Source organism: Aythya fuligula, chromosome 6, assembly GCF_009819795.1.
Source record: "Aythya fuligula isolate bAytFul2 chromosome 6, bAytFul2.pri, whole genome shotgun sequence".
In the NCBI taxonomy this organism is placed as follows: Eukaryota; Metazoa; Chordata; class Aves; order Anseriformes; family Anatidae; genus Aythya; species Aythya fuligula.
Window position 1 is genome coordinate 16,217,094 of NC_045564.1, and position 16,967 is coordinate 16,234,060.

General features: G+C 41.1%; 1 protein-coding gene across 1 annotated transcript in view; it reads right to left on the reverse strand.

Annotated features, from left to right (window-relative positions):
* Positions 1–9,731, reverse strand: part of AGPS (alkylglycerone phosphate synthase) — a 50,897-nt gene extending 41,166 nt beyond the window's left edge. The window contains exon 1 of the mRNA XM_032189866.1: positions 9,550–9,731. Coding sequence (XP_032045757.1) covers positions 9,550–9,722 — 173 coding nt within the window. The 5' untranslated portion in view covers positions 9,723–9,731. The remainder of the gene's footprint in view (positions 1–9,549) is intronic.
* Between the last annotated feature and the right edge of the window lie 7,236 nt (positions 9,732–16,967).

Consider the following 16,967-nt stretch of genomic DNA (forward strand, 5'->3'; position numbering starts at 1 on the left):
AAATACCAAACAGAGGTTAAGAAGTCAAATTTTGTAAGTTTTCAGGATCAACTATTCCTGAATGAAATAAGCATATAATGGTTTCCTCTGAAAGACAACACAACTCGTTAGTGGTGTGTTGAGAGTAATTACATAAAACTAACACAACAGTTAACATGTTTGCAGAACAGCAGGTTCTGAAACATCTCAGCTACCTCCTACCACAAGGTCGGGCATTCCCCCCGACATAATGGACGGCTTTGTACCACCTGACAGGTAAACACAATAGGAAGTTCATTGCAAACATCTAATTTTTACATTCGGTGCTATACCAAGCAATTCCGAGGTTTCTGTTTGGAGGCAGCAAGGGCTGTTTTGTACTGAGTCATCTGGCATTTATTTCCTCCTTTGATCCATCACACCAGGGAGCACTGCCAATCTGGGAACCGCTATCTGATTTACGTATAGTGGTTCCTAGCACCTCACGCCTACGCTGCACGGAGTTAGAGGAAATACTGCATGTGGCTTCCTAAAGAAGAAGCCTACAAAACCAGAATATAAAAGGAAAGTGTCTGATTACTCAGCTCCAATTCATAAATGACAGGGCCTCTGGTAAGCAACATGGCCTCTCTCTAACACTTGTCATTATTCTTGTTTTAAACTCAGTGCTGCTAAGCTTTATATCGTGCCCAAGCTGTCTCATTTAAAGATGACAGCTTTCCTGTTCAGGTACATTGACTTCAACAAAAAGTCAAGCTCATTAACCCTACTTTTGTCTTTGACATATATGGACTATTTTAGCCAGAAGTGTCAGAAAGTGACCCGTTCTTCCTTGCCTTCTAACTTTGAAACGATAATTTCAGTACAGAAATGGATGAAGTGCTCAACATGTCAAAAGCAAGCTTTGGTTTACATTTTTGGTATTGTATATACACACTTACATATCACACACACATAATATATGTGTAAAATAAGTAATGATATTGCCTGAAAGGAAAAAACCTGAAAGAAAAAAGTTACCATGGAAACAGTGACAACAGGAGCAAGTGTTGCAGAAACAACTTGCTTAGGTTAACTGAATTTAAACATTCCACTTTCATTACAATGGGCAGCATTGAAATACTAGTTTGACTCAATGTAATAAGAATTTATATATATTTACATTTTAACAGCAAAGTCTTTTCAACAAATAAAATATCTCTTCGCTTTTCTGAAGAACTGCCTATTGAATAACCACAGAGACGCGAGGCAAGAAGCTGTGCAGACCACAGCACACACAATAAATAAAATAAAGGCGTTGAAAAATCGCACAGAAACCCACGAGGTGGCAGCCTTCCCCCAGCCGGGGCAGGCTGAATCCTCCAGACCCAAGCATTTGAACTAAAACATCTGCCAGCCCTCTCCAAATCTCATGTTTTAGTGACAGGCACTATGACTGCTTGAAAATGTTTTCCTTTCCCTAGAAAGCTTAAGCAGCAGCACAGGGCCTCCAGCAGGTACAGAAGCTGAGCATCCAAAAGTTTAATTCCCATGGAAATTACAACATTGATGCGATCTTTTAGTAGTTCCAAATTCATGCCATAATTATACACCAAATAATTACACACACAATACAGAGAACTGACAGTCGAGGAGTTTTTACTTTTAAAAGAAAAAATATCACCAACAGTTATTATAGCCTTTTATCTTCCAGGGTAGGTTTAAAACACGTTGATAACATCAGAAGCAGGTATTTTTTCCACTTATGGTGAAGTTACAAGATTATGTTCAGTGAAATACTGGAACCAAGTTAAAGTAATCAATGAATTTTACTTCAGTAGCAGCAGGTGATTTAATGAAGAATGCCAATGCTGAACTCCTTGCCTTGTTATACAGATACACTGTCCAAGCACACAAACCTCAACAGAACTCCCTCGGCCTTCTACCAAAGAACTTGAAGATCTAGTGCTTTCTGTTCCAAACTGAAACAGGCTACTTTGCTAAATGGGCAATGATCATTTCTCTTATTTTCTTCAGTGCAGCCACCCTACAGCAGTATGGAAGACGGTGCCATCCAACCCATCAATGCGACGCAGCGGGAGCAGAGCCAAAACGCCCACAGTGATTTCCCCACAATACCCACCAGGGTTTTCAATTCAATCATTAGGTGACGCCTTGCCTTTAAGCACCACTCCTATTGTGCTGCCCAAGAGCCAGCAGATCTTGGGAACAGGACTGAAGCAGCAGCTGGAAGGGCTCGCACGGGCTGCTTGCCTCACGTCGCCACACGAACGCACATGTCCTCCTGGCTGTGGTGCTCTTGCGAGGCCGGGAGCAGGTGTGCGGTGTTACAGTGCTGTGTAAGGAGTTGCAAGGCAGGACGTTACCCAAACAGCAACTCAAGGCTCACCTCAGCTGGACTTTCGGCTACCAACTCGGAACACCTACAGGAGAGGGTTCTGAACCTCCTGAGGTGACCACATAAGGTTGCCCTCCCTCTGCTGTGGGGCACGGGCCTGTGTGGGTCACACAGGCACACCTCTCAACCACTACGCCGGCAAGCCGCTCCAGAGAGCTTCCAGAGACAGCAGTAAATTAGGATTAGGTGTCTGGAAATTATGAAAGGGAACGTAGCCCAAGGAACCACTTCAAGAACTGCTTTGTGAAAGCATTATTTATCCGGAGAAGAATGACAGGCTGCAGGCAGGGAATATCTGCTGTGCTCATCATACTTCTGCCCTCTCACCGAGCCTTCCCCTGCAGCAAACCAGAAGTAACCACTCTCAAGTCAAATAAAATGCCTGTTTTTATAAATTGAGAAACACTGAGGTTCTGCAGCCTGCACTCCAGATAAACCCCTGCACTTGCACATACACCTAATACAGCTGCTATTCTGTTTGCTAAATACCTGGTACAGCAACATGAACCTGGGTTCACATTTACAGTAGTTTAGATCTACCATAAGCTGAAACTGTAGACAAAATTTTAGGCATAAAAGACTTGAAGGAACCAGGTACTCCAGAGTAGTGTTGTGTGGTTTTTTTTTTTATTTGTTTAAAACTGTTCTGACCAAAAAAAAGGAGATACTAGCCTCAACTACTTCATTACTCCACATTTCACCATGTTTTAATTAGCAAAGCCCCAAGGAACAAGGAAATTGGTGTTTCTCCACTGTTCTCTTGTAGAAAGCTTATGTCATTTAGTGAATTAAGTGAATTAATCTTTAATCAGTATGAAGAAAGTCAAGATATTATGCCTATACTACTCAGTACGCACTTAGCCAAATGATGATTCTTATGCAAGGGACTACCTTAAAGGAGCTATTTCTATTCCAGATACATGTACTACTTCAGTCAATACCAGTTTCATATTTATCTTTCAAGGGACTGCTCTACTGCAAAAATACGTGCACATGGCTACTTCCAGGCAGTAAAGGAATAAGCACTTAAACGCTTTTCAAACAAATGAACAGTATGCTGTTTATTTTTTCAAGTAAAACAAGCTCAGATCCTGGACAAGACTGTTTTATCCATGACATAGAGGATTTTTAGCATGCTCTATAGCAAATGCATCAGATAACCACTAAAGAATACTTTTTGGCCTATACAATCAACCCAGAAGGCTTGCATACAAGAACAACTTTTGGATGTAACAAGGCCATGGAGACATCCATCAAGCTTGTCCATCACATTGAACCGACAACTGATTTTTAGTATTTCACATTATTTATTCTCTACTAAGATGTATAGCAACATTACAGTAAATTCCTGTTGACTGCAACTCTTACACACACGGCAGATGTCTTTAGTTTACTCCTGGTCAAAGTAGTTTCTAGGAAGTCAAAGTAATTATTGTTGTCTATTGTGTGAGCAAAGACTGTTCTACTCAACTTACGCAAATCTTAGGTTTAACTACATAGCTATGTACATTCAATTTCTTGTACAGGAGTTCAGACCTCAGTAGATATCAAGAAGTTGATCTACAAAATTCTGCTTTTCAGAAGTAGCTACTTATTTTCCCATAATAATCTATATTGTACTTTAATATGTTGAGCATGTTTTACACTTTTATTTGCATGTTTTTTCTAGTAAAATTTAACCAATTAATACATTCACTTTGGTTTACTTGATATAATAACTATTCTGTTGGATCTTTTGATTTTTAAATTAATTCAATCCTGACATTTCTTACATGCCATCTGCTCAAAGACATGACTACTTAGATAACAGATAGCAGTTGAAGGCAAATGCAACTTCATATGCAACAGCAAATGACATCTTTAATCAGGCTAGTGTTTCCGTGAGAGAATCAGATTACCTTATCTGTTCCTATACTTCAAGCAATAACCTTAACAAGCAATTACCTGCTTTGATGTAATCACAAAAGCCTCCTGTGAACTGCCACACCTTCCTCAATGCAACAGGCTTGTGCACTTTGATTTAAGACTCTAGAGGGATCAGCCCTTTCCTTCTTTGCCTAAAGTTTCCACTACCTTAAGCTCAGAAGCCAGCTATGTTAGGATTTAGCTTAATGTCAAGTTTTGCTTAAAAAACACTGTTTCCTAAAAAGCTAGTGCCATTACAAACACTTAACAAGTCACATATGGAATCTAACCTTTCAAACAAAATTTTGATGCTGCTTACTGAACTTCAGATACCTACAGAAGAAAAGCTGAATCTAAGAAACATTCCCTCGACTCCCCAGACTTCCTTCAACCTCTGTTGCTAACCTTACACTTTGGTGTTATCATCCTTCAGTCTCCAATCTAAACAGACCATGAATTTAGCTCAGAATAAAAACTGTTATACAAGAAGTCTTTAGAAGTTTTAAAGTACTCATAAGAGCATAGATGTGTATTCCTGTGAATACCAGGAATTCCTCTTTATCAACTGCAGTGAACTATCCTAAGGAATGCAGTAACCATGAAATCACAAATCAAGCCCTTCATTCAGGGTAGGTTTCATAGAACAGCACTTACAGATGAACTAGAATAATGCACGTTTACCTCATCAATTATAAACTAGCATTTGCACTAGACATCATTTAAATTTACATGACACAAAAAGCATACTGCAAAGAAGTGTCTCAGTATTGTTGATGATATGATCCCTCTTTGAAGTTACTTGTTAAGAAGCATCTTTATACATCGATTCACGTTCTGCTTGGCATTGTCATCACTGTTATCAGCAAGAATTGCAGAAGTCTAGATAAGGGCATGTTGATGTTAACAAGTTACCTTGAGCAGCCTGGGTTTTAACTTGCTAAAGGGCAGATGGCTGCCTGTACGTTCACCCCTTGGCTTATTCTAGTTAACAGTGTGCCTGTAACAACCATAAGAGAGCCACAAACCTCTCTTCATCCCACCGGAGAAAAGCTTCCCCACTAAGAGATGGGAAAGTCAGTGCTTTTTTTGCTCCATTTGCTAAATTTTTAGCATAAGTCTCACCAGGAAAATGGACTTAGCAGTCACCAAAAGTCAACAGTATAACGTAAAGTTTTGAAAAAACACTTAAGGAAGAATTCTTTTCCAATTCAAGATTTTATTAAGTTTTTTAGTAGGCCCATCAACTTTTTAAAGCTTAGACACACAACAATTTATAACTGTGACCCCCACTTTTCACTGCAGCACTGAATTAATAAAATTCAAACCAGGAATGGTACAAAGAAGTAACATCTCTCCACTCTTGCTGTGCATAAAGCTCTCCACTCATACAGCACACTTACAGTGCATCCTTCCTTCAAGAGGATGCTCCTCTAAGCATAATGTAGCTTATATTTTCTGATTTTTTTTCCTTTTGATAATAGTAATTTTATAAAATAAGAAGCATGCTGTAATCTTTAAACACATCAACTTGCAAACATATTGGTTTGCCTTCACAGGCATTTTTATTTTGAAGCAGGGACAATTAGGTGAACACCCACAGAAACTCAGATACTCTCCTTCCTATCCTCACTGGTGATGAAAAATGGCTGGGTAAGGTCCTTATCAGCATGGTCTTCAGACTGTCAACAAGAAAGCAGTGTTTCTACAGGTCAGTGTCTAGTGACTACAGGATAAGTATTAGAACAGTTTTTTTTAGTCATAGCAAGTTTTCTACTTTGCAGAAGAAATACAACACAAGGAGAGTGTTGTATATAGATCTGGTGTAAGTGTCTGTCAAAAGCTTTGACTATTTCAAACACTACAGGAAAGATGCAACCGGCCTGAAGAACACAGAGAATTTTGATTAAGGTACCTAGGCTGAAGCTTTGCTAGGAAAAATTAAACTGATAGCTCAAAAAGAGGTAGAAAAGCTGAAGCATCATAGGCAGATTTAATAGGAGACCACAGGAAGAAAGCATCTGGGTTTGGATTGTCGTAATATTGCTTAAAGACACACAGCATCACTGTACCATCTCTAGGTCAGTTATGCTTACCAGATTTTTCAGTCGAGCTTTTCAGTAACTTATGAAAACATTGTCTTCAGGATATTTCTAACACAGGATGTCACATCAGTTTCTGAAATTCTCATTATTCTTCTCCTGAGACGTAGGAAAAGTAGCTGCCAAGTTCAATATTGTGTCTCTCTCAAGTTGCAATTATGCAAAGATATACACTTAAGCCCTATTAAACTGAATAGACTGCAAAAAAAATATATTAATTCGATATCAATATAAAATTTGGTACGTATTAACTTGTTTCAAGCCTAAAGGTAACTTACAACTTGGTGCAATAATTGCACACTTGGGAAGTGTGAATATCCATACAGACCAAATATTTTCCAGAAGCAGTTCACAAGTTTCAAGCTTTATTTTAAACAGTTTCAGGACCTTTTAACCTGCTTGAAGACCTAAAGACACAACTCTGACAAAGTTAAAGTACTTAGGTGTCTTCTGTTATTTGAAAGATCAGCTTCACTGGGGTTTAGACACCTTTGAATTGAAATAAAGAAGCGTTTCCAGAGCATGTCAAGCACAGAACATGGCACAATCCCTTTTCAGTAAAATATAATTAACCAAAGAACCCAACCTCCTTAGACTTGGTTTTACACTTCAAAGACCTATTGTATTTAACTGGCTTATCTTCTGCATGCTCCATTGCTCAGTACTCACAGCCTGAAATGCAAGTTCAGCTATTAACCTTTCAGGTCTAACACATTTTCTACAGCTTGTATACACTCAAACAAGTGCTCTAGCACTCAAGTTTCTTTATGCCTGATCACCACCTCAAAACCCCCGCAGGAGCTCCAGGCCTAGCCTCTTACACCCGACACATGACCTCAGAGGTCAGGCTGTCTCCCTGCCTGATTCTCCAAGCTTTCATTTAAGAGGTGCTTTTTTGTTGTTGTTATCAGTTTTGCTTAGGGACTTATATCAGTGTATATTCAAACAAGGACTGTTAATTATACTTTTGCCAAATATTTCTGTCCATACAAAGAACTCTGGAAAAAATTTCATTGCATCCATCATAGCCCCTAGCCTTATACAAGTGTCTTCGCACTACCCAAGTAAAACTACCACACAGGTAAAAGTGAGCTTACCTAAATGCTGAGAGAGTCCAGTACTAAACCTCTCACTAACTGAACAAAGCTAATAAGCTGATTTTAAAAAATTCCTTACTTTCAGCAAGCTTCAGATATTTGTTATAGTCAATCTGTAGCATTCTTCAATTCCATCCCAGTAATTTCGTTACCTTCTCATTCAAGCAAGAGCACCTTTGTTAGAATTTAATGTTTTTAAGGTGAACAACTTCAGAAACCATGTTATTTTTTCAACATAGTTTAACTTCCATCTTGAAATCTTACCCTATCCCTCCCACGTCCTCTCAACTCCCTTATCAGCCTTCAATTTATAAGGCCTCACAGACCTTCCCACCTGTCCATGGATATTCCAGACCCCCTAGACCTTCTCCATCTTCACCAAGTAATCTCAGCCACCAAGACAGCCACTCAGACCCACCTATAACTGACAAGAATTCTGGCCCAGTACGTTCCCAATCTTCTGAATGGGTCAGCCAGCTCCGGATCAGCTGGAAGTCGCTGGAACAGGACTCTGGCATTCATCACTTACCACCTCCGAATCACTACAGGCAACAGAATCATCTCCACCCTATCCCTACCCTCCCATCACTCACTTCAAAACTCATTATCTTGAAATAAAAACTCCACCTAGATCCTCATACCCAAGCTAATATTTAAGTATCACAGACTTTTTAACACCTACCACCTGAAATACGTTTCAGCTAGATCTCATATTCAGAGTGAACACCTAAAAATAAGAGGTACAGATCCTGCAAGGTTCTATTTCCATACATACAAAAAATGCTGGGTTCTAGATATATCAAGACAGCTGCACCTATGATGGGCATCAAACTTTCTAGCAGCTTCTTTACACCCTCACAACAAAGCATCCTGCAGTTGTTTCACTTTGATCATAAATTCCTTGAAGCAACATAACGTTACTAATCTAGAACAAGTTGTATGGTGCAGAAATATCAGTTCTTCACGTTCCTACAGCGAATAGCAGTATGGGAGGCCAACGTCCTTAACTTGTAGAAGAAGTACAGGTGTAAGGTCACCATGCCTGCGTTTCCACAAAAGAAGCTATCTTTAGGGTCATACGCATCTTCACAAAAGCATGTTTCTGCCGCTCTTCAAGGATGCAGGAACTGGCTGTAGAAATTACATGAGAATTCATTTAAAGTAAATTCATTAGAACTAGCTAAACTGGCATTTTTCAGAAACAATGATTTCTTCCTAAGCTCAAACCAAAGAAAAACTCGACCTGGAATCCAACGATTTTGGCACAACCCATTTCTCTTGGTGAGCAGTGCTCTTGATGCATCTCCTGCAAGAACATCAAATCCCCTCAGCAGGAGGGGATATCAAAGGCTTTCAAACTTTGTCATAGGCATGAAGTTAAACGTTACATCCCAGTCCTCTCAAAGCAGCAAGCTCAGCTTGGGCAACTAATGATCTGTTAAAATAATTCAGATCACCCCTTTGTCTTTGATCCCTTGATCAAAGCTTGCTTGAGAAAAGAGGTTCATAGCAAATCATGGGCTGAAGGGATTTTCCTCAAAGGAACATCAACTCTTTTACCCGCTGCTTGCCCTGCCTGCCTCCTGACCACCTCCATAGGCTACCGGAGCAGACCAGTGCCTGCGCACAGCCTGATGGAGAGGAACAGGTTGGCTACAACCCAGACCGTAAGATGCTCCTGTGGGACTGCAAGCCAACACGTGCACAGGAAATCCACATCTGAAAACGGGGAAATCGTGAAATAAACACGAGACCATCCTGAGAGGCGAGCCTCACCATGGCAAGTTACACGCACCAGTACCACGGTTACGGTGCCGTGGTACTCAACTTACCAGCGAAATGAACCCCAGAGCTGCCGTTCGCCCTGCCGTGAGCCGAGCTGCTGGGCTCCCAGGTGCCACCGGGCACACAAGGCGCTCGCAGCCCAAACTTCGGGCAGGGCCGGCACACGCCGGGTCTCCAGCCGGGCTCACAGGGCCCCTTCGCCGCCCGCCCCCCGCGGAGCCCCCCGCGCCCCCGCCCCGCCCCGCCGCCCGCAGCGGGCAGCCCGCGGCTCGCCGCCCGCACCCACCGCTTCTTGGGGATGGAGCCGGCGGCCGGCCCGGCGGGGCCGCCCTGCGCCTTGCAGGGGCTGGGGGACAGCGCGGCGCGGCCCGAGCCCCGCAGGTGCCCGGAGATGATGCGCAGCCGCCGCCGGGCGGAGGACGGGGACCCGCCGCCGCTTCCCGCCGCCTCCGCCGCCATGGCGCTTCCGTGTTGTGCCGCCGAGCGCTGCCGGGTGAGGGGTCAGGCGGGCGGAAGGCGCCGAGCCCCGCTCCCCGCCGAGCCCGGGGGCCGGGGGCGGCCCGCGGGGTCCCCGCCAGGCTCCTCCCGGCAGCCCCGCGCCGGGTGCCCGCTCCCCGCAGCGGGGATCGCCTCAGCTCGTTACGAAACGCTCCGTGGTGGCGTTGGCGTGGGTGGGGTGCCGAAGGCGCTGGTTAGTGGGGTGACAGGGCGCTGCCTCCTGCGTACTCCCCTCAGCTTACAGGTGCCTTGCTGACAGGGGCAGGGAGCCCGCGCCTCAGCACCTCTATCTGCGCTGAGCACCAACAGCTAAAACTGCGAGATAGGGTTTCAGTATGTGCATGTGTCAGGCTGCTTTCCAATAGCAGTGAAAATGAAGAGCAGAATGAAGTCACCCCCATCAGCTTTAAGGACAGACAGCACGCCTGCTACCAGAGACGGCTCCGGTGTGACCAGACCCGCGCAGGGCAATGCAGGGGTGGGCTGGCGACCTGCTCAGAGTAACTCCAACTTCGTGAAGTGCCATACCTTGCACAGTTGAGGCCTACTTTGTTATCACACACAACCTACTTTCGTGATGAGCTTTTGCAGGTTGATGGCACCAGTCAGCTTTATGGAAATCTTGAAGTGGAACACTGCTATCTGTGTGATTATTAATACTTTCATAATGATCTTTTGCCTATCACTGCTGGTTTATTTGCTCATTCCTTCCTCGTGCACCCCTATGCTTGTTCTGTCGTGTATATGAAATAAAATCACATGAAAATTCATAAAACTCTTACCTTATCCTCTTTCAAATCCCTTTCAAGGACCTATTTCTCCCTTGATAGTTCGGTGTGATACCTTTCCATTAGCTAAGTAACTAGCAGAAAGTTCTCTAGGGAGCAGCAACTAGCAGAAAGTTCTCTGGGGAGCAGTATGTAGTGCACAAGCAGAGAGACTTTGGTTCAGTTCCCTACTTCACATGCAATATCGGTGTCTCTTTGAGTCATAGCTCTCCATAAAGAAACCAGGGATAACAGTATCTCCCTGCAGAAATTGACCAGAAGATAAATACACTAAGGTCTGTGTGACAGTATAGGATCAACCACTGTAAGGCCTTCTGATTGAAAGCTGTACATAAAAGACAGGTATTGTTACTATTTGTTTTGCTTTTATTCTCACCATGGCTAATTCATCTCACACCTTTTGTGTACTTTGACTGGAAAATGGCCTGTAATTTTCCTGGGGCAGGAATTGCACTAGTTGCAATGTGATCTCAGCTTTAGGTTAGGTTTCTGGTATTACTGCGATACAAACAGCTGTTCCGGCAGTTTGATAGTTTGGTTATGGAGTTAAATTTCCCCCTGTGAGTAATTTGTATACTACTTTCTGAATTAACTCATGCATATCTGCATTTAACTATCTGCTGCTGTGGAGGCAGTCTTTAGGGAACAAACACGGATCTCTCGACTGAGTTTTCATTCACATTGTTCACTGAAGTGCTGGATATAGCTGGAGGGATTTTAAGTCACTGTTATCTAAACCATTCCACATTGTGGAAGGTTGGCAGACAGATATTACGTTCATTGTAGTAGGCTTCAGATTTTGCTAGGCTCTTTCTCTGCATTGCACTCATTGGTAAGGAACAATCATTTGTAACGGGCTCATTTATTTGATCCTAATCATAGGAGGTTGCAAGTTAAAAATAGAATCTAGTATCTGATGAGAAACATTTATCACTACCTCAGAACCTGACTCTCCAAAAAGTTCCCTATTAGTTTTCAGTGTGCGCACCTGGAGATTTAACTGAGGGCAGTAAGGGCATGATACTGTGGTTCTTAAGCCAGAGACAACCCTTCCAGAGAATGGAGGTATAGCTAAAGGACACCTCAGTTCTGTGCAAGAGACGGGTCTTTTCTTACTGTGAGAATGAAGAGTTCCTGCCAGCACTGTGAGTGCATTCCTCAGCTCCCTTTTGGAGGACGGCAATCTTCATGAAAAGGAGTAGGAACATAATGTGTTGGCAGATCATGAGCCTGCTCTTTCTCACCATTTGCCTGAAGTGAACCACTGACGTATTTTCCCAAAAAAATGTCTAATTGGTTTGTATAAAGTCTAACTGATCAGTAGAAGTGCTAAAAAGAAAACTTAGCCAGCACAACAATGTTGAAAGTAATGTAATTGTGCCAACAAAGGGAAATACAATTTCAGTAAAAAATCCAGCAGATCTACAGGGTGGAAGTTTGAAGCCTGCTAATTGTTGCCAAGCCAAAGCATCAGGATTTACTGTTCTGTGAGCTTTCTTTCCCACACACCTGAGTGAATCTAAAAGTGTGAGTGGGATGCAAACTGCATTGCAAAAGCAATGAGAAACGCAACCTAAAGAATCCTCTGTTTTCTAGAAAACACTCTGAGCTTTAACTTTTAATTGCCAAGATTTCAGCAGGTGAAGAGCAAAAATCATGGAGCAGTTTACAAACAGATTACAAACAGTAACTTCAGTTTACAAACTTCAGTTTACAAACAGATAAACTTTAATTTAAAAGACTTGAATGACCAAGACAAATGTTGACAATACCCAAGGAAAAAGCTATGTGAGTACAAGGGGTACTAACAGACCTCACTGGCCCTGACCAGCCTCACTTTGCCTGTTTAGGAAAATCCCTAAAATGAAAATGATTAGGTAATGGCAGAATATCAGGGGGAAATATCACACATGCTTTATCTGTTCTGATTCTTCCAGTTGTCTGTTTGTGGCCCGCATCAGAGATGCAATACTCTGCAGGATGGACTGTGGTCTGAAGCAGCACGGGGATTCTTCAGTCCTTATCCCTGACAGGTTTTTAAATGTTAGCTTAAATATTTCATGTAATGCCATCAGTAAAATGCCATTTTTCTCCTAGATACACTAACTGAAAAATACCATTTTGAATCAACTTCCAAAGGAACACCGCTACATTTTTCTGTACGTTGTTTGGAATGACTATACCCTAATTAAAATGATCTTTCTTAGTTCTTTAGTGTACAGCAAAAGTAAGGGATCTCTTCATAACAGATAAGCAGGACATGAACAGAGCAAAAGAACTTTTTTTTCAAGATTCATTTTGTGGAGCTACTTGCAAAGTTAAAACAGAAAAAAACGCCTACTGGAATAAGGTGTGTTTTAGAGGTTTCTTTCTCCAGTCCAATTCAGATGTGATTGACACTAATGTATGAGGAACACCTTTTTGTTCTGTATTTCTACAACCTTGTACAATAAGCCAGCACCTACAGAAAAGGTGGGGTTTTGGCTGTCCTAGGAACAGGATGGGTGTGGAACATCCACAACTGAATCATGAGCTCAAAAGAGGCTTATGAGGCAAGAGATGGAGTAAAAGGGCATAAGCCTTTGAGCTCCCCTCTGGATTAGTCATTTTATTCACCAGAAATGAAGAAAGTTTACACCTGTTGATGAACATGTCATTCAACACCAAGTCATTCATGCCCTGGGAGGAGCATTGTTAATATTTTAATGAGCCCATAAGTTTTTCTGAAAGGAAACAATTTGTCCAAGATTTATTAGGTTTTGTGCCATTTTTACAGTCAACAGAGAGCCTGAGGGAAAGGCAAAGCATCCATCCACCCATCCATCTACTACCAGCTTATGACAAGAGGAGGCTCAGGTGGCTGAACAGCCTAGAAACATGTCTGTATTTGAACAAGAGCTGATCATTGAGAAGCAAGTGTTAAGTCCTTATCAATGATATATTAAAAAATGCATATTGTGAAACTGCTGCAACTTCACTAAGTCCTCCGTTATGACCCAGGGCAGAGTTAGTAACAGTATACTGTTGTTATACATATTTGAATAATATATCTGGATCTATTTTGTGTATATTGTATTTTGCACACAAGAAAAATCCTTGCTAAATAATTAAATATATGCGTGGATGAGTTCATGCATCAATTGTTTCAAGGCAGGCCATTGCAAACGGAATTAGAGACATTTCTACTATGTTAGCTTCTGGTAGTAAATCCAGCTAAACACCACTGGTAACAAGAGTGGCAGATAAGTTTGTAAGTTTACATGCGCTGGAAGTTCCCAATGAATTCTTATTTCACTTTCTTCATTCTACTGTAATGACAGTCCTGATAGCATCCAGATAACTGAAGGGAATAAGGGCAAACTTCCTAGAAAACTGTGTGGAGATGTGTATCCCTGCCCCGTTTCAACCCTTCCACAATGCGTGTCAAAAGCCTGTCAAAAGAAAATGCTTTTGTATTTGTTTACTGAGGCAATTCAGTAAAACCAAACATAGTTACCATGTACGGCTTCCTGTGGCTTTGTTGGTAAAAGTAAGCATAATTTGACATTTACAGACGTTTAGCTCTCAAGGTGTGCATCCCAAAGAAGCTCAAGTGTGGTTTCCATGCTCTTTTTTATTGCCCCAAGACTTTCTCTCCTTCTCCTTCCTTAACAGAGCTGTCAATTAAAGTGAAATGCAACTGCCCAGCATGACAAGGGAGCCTCTATGGAAACTATTTGCCTCCTCTATGCTTTCTTGGCTGTTGCAGCTCTCGTACACCTGCATTTCATCTTGTGACTTCATTTAGTAACTTTTCTCAGTTCCCTTTATTTGCTTCCAGAACATCCATTTTTCATTCCAGCTTTATGCCCTTTTTTGGAAGAGTCTGACAGGAAGTGTGAAAATCCATTTTTGAGAATGAGCATTTCATAGCTTATGAATTTCTCCTGAATAGAGTTGGCATTAATTCATAAAATGATGAGTCTCTCCTCATTCAAGTAGTTGTTTGTGTTTGGAAAGGAAATATGCCTTCCTTCCTGTGTTTTTCTAAAACGTATTGCTTTGTTAGCAGACAGTTGAGAAATGTTCCAGAGAAAGGTAGAATTGATGCAGGAGAAACTGGACGTAGTGCACACTAACCATGTTCAACAATGTGCCCTGACCATCCTGTATCCTGGCACTCTCCTGTCACCTACGTTCTGAGGCGTATGGACTGTGAGATAACTCAGGATACAGCTGGGATCTCCACGTACATCACACCTTTAGGGGAGACACTGGAAGCTAGGTTGCATTATAGCACTTTCTTAAATAATCCACTCTAAGTATGCAGTTGGATGCACTAAAATTCTCTCAATCTGCTACAATTTCTCAGAACTTCCAAAAAAGAGAAATTGCCTAATAATGGCACATACTTAATTCTGTATCTCCTTTGCTTATATCCCTAAGCATACTGTTGTTCCAAAAAAACATTGTTTTACCTCCTCAGGCTATGCAGCATACAAACTGTACTGTGGAAGGGAATGTTGCGTATGTTTTAAATAGAAAGTCAATTCTCATGTATCTTTTTGAGAAGTCTGTAGGTATGACAAAAGCTCTACTATGCCTGGGTGAGAAATAACACCTCAGGAAGAGGAGAAATACAAGGGTATAGAAAGGGCTGATGGTGCTGGAATGCAATTTAAGTCTGTTGGATTTTTACTTGTTTAATTAAAATACAAAAAAAAGTGCTGATGGAAAGTCTAGTATATTTGTGCATCTCTTGACTGAGTCTTAGCACAGAATTCTGTACTGTAGAAAATTAACATTTGCCAGATAACTGTAAAAATTTTTGACATATTTCAGTTAAAGATACAACACTTAACTGTTGTGGCTAACTCAAAAAAAAAAAAAAAAAAAAGGCAATGAAAACACTTCCTAGATCAGATAGTAAGGGAGCTAAACAAACAAGTCAGCTACTGCAAATCCAAATTCAGAGTTTAATGAGAAGGAACAATTTCTTCTAGTGTCTATTACATTTTAAGACAATTACCTGAGTGTGCTCTAGGGAATACCAAGGTATACAACATCAGACACACAATTAAGCAGTGTAATTGTGTAAACACCATATTTGGGACAGGAGAAGTGTTTGAATACACCATGCAAAAACTACTCCCAAATGGAGGCTGATGAGTAATCATGTGAGTCTTTAAAATAAAATAAAATAAAATAAAATAAAATAAAATAAAATAAAATAAAATAAAATAAAATAAAATAAAATAAAATAAAATAAAATAAATGATGTTAGCTGTATTTGAATTAAGTGTTTGATTCTGTCAGGGTTCCCTTCACATAATTCACAAAAAGTTTTAGCCACTTTCCACTTTTTATGTGAGACAATTGATATTTTCTCCCTCTGCTTAAAATCCAAGTTTTTTCCATGATCTTTATGGAAAGAGATGTCAAAGGAGAATTAAGCATCTGCAGCTTAGAATAAGAGAAAACTGTTAACATCGTCTCAATATTATCTATATTCTTCTCATATGCTCCTATATTTCTCCATAATTATCTCCCACACAATAGTACAATTGTCCTATAAAGGTAGTTACTAATGGAAAGTTAAGCTTTTATAACTAATAAAAAATAATGTTATTAAACATGTGAATTTCACAGTGCACCTTGTGAAAATTGTAAGGACAGAATACTACTACCCTGAAGCCTCTGCATTTGTTCTTACAGATGTAAGCACCCATATCCTTTTATACTTCAGATCCATAGTCTTTCAACACACAGCTGGGAGCAAATATAATCCCTGCCATTAAGGTCTGCTGCAGTGCTAGGGGCATGGGTAAAGCTGTGTCCTAACATCCTATAGTAGATTTGCAGTTTATGCAGTGAGCTATATGCACTCTTATCCATACAGCCACAATTATCCTAACCCACTGTAGCTGTATACATATATATACATATACATATATACTGCAAAGTATCCTGCAATGTCATATCTTCCCTCAGTGTTCATGCAGTAATTTCCTGTCCAGCCTTCTTTCTAGATTAACCCAGTTTATTTTTGCATTGCTACATCAGAGATGTAGCAACACAAATTTCTCTTATTCTATTTTCCTGGTAAATCAAAGATGCTTTCCCAGCATGCACTAACTAGATATAGGGGAATAATACATTTTCTGTTCATTTTTAGAGACATACTTCAGGACTATAATTTTAAAAACATATTCAAGAATATATGCAAAAGATGATGAGAGTCGATCAGGCAAGTCAGGAAGAGTGTGTATGGAAACAGGTGGTAGCACTGGGCATCTAATGGTCTCTCTTCATGTGCTGTCCCAAGAGTGGATCAAGAGGACCTGGAGGCACAAAGCTGCAAACAAGGAACCTAACCACAGCTGGTGAGTGCAGTCCACAGCATGGTGTTGCACTTGTGGCAAACCACAGCAGAGAGAGG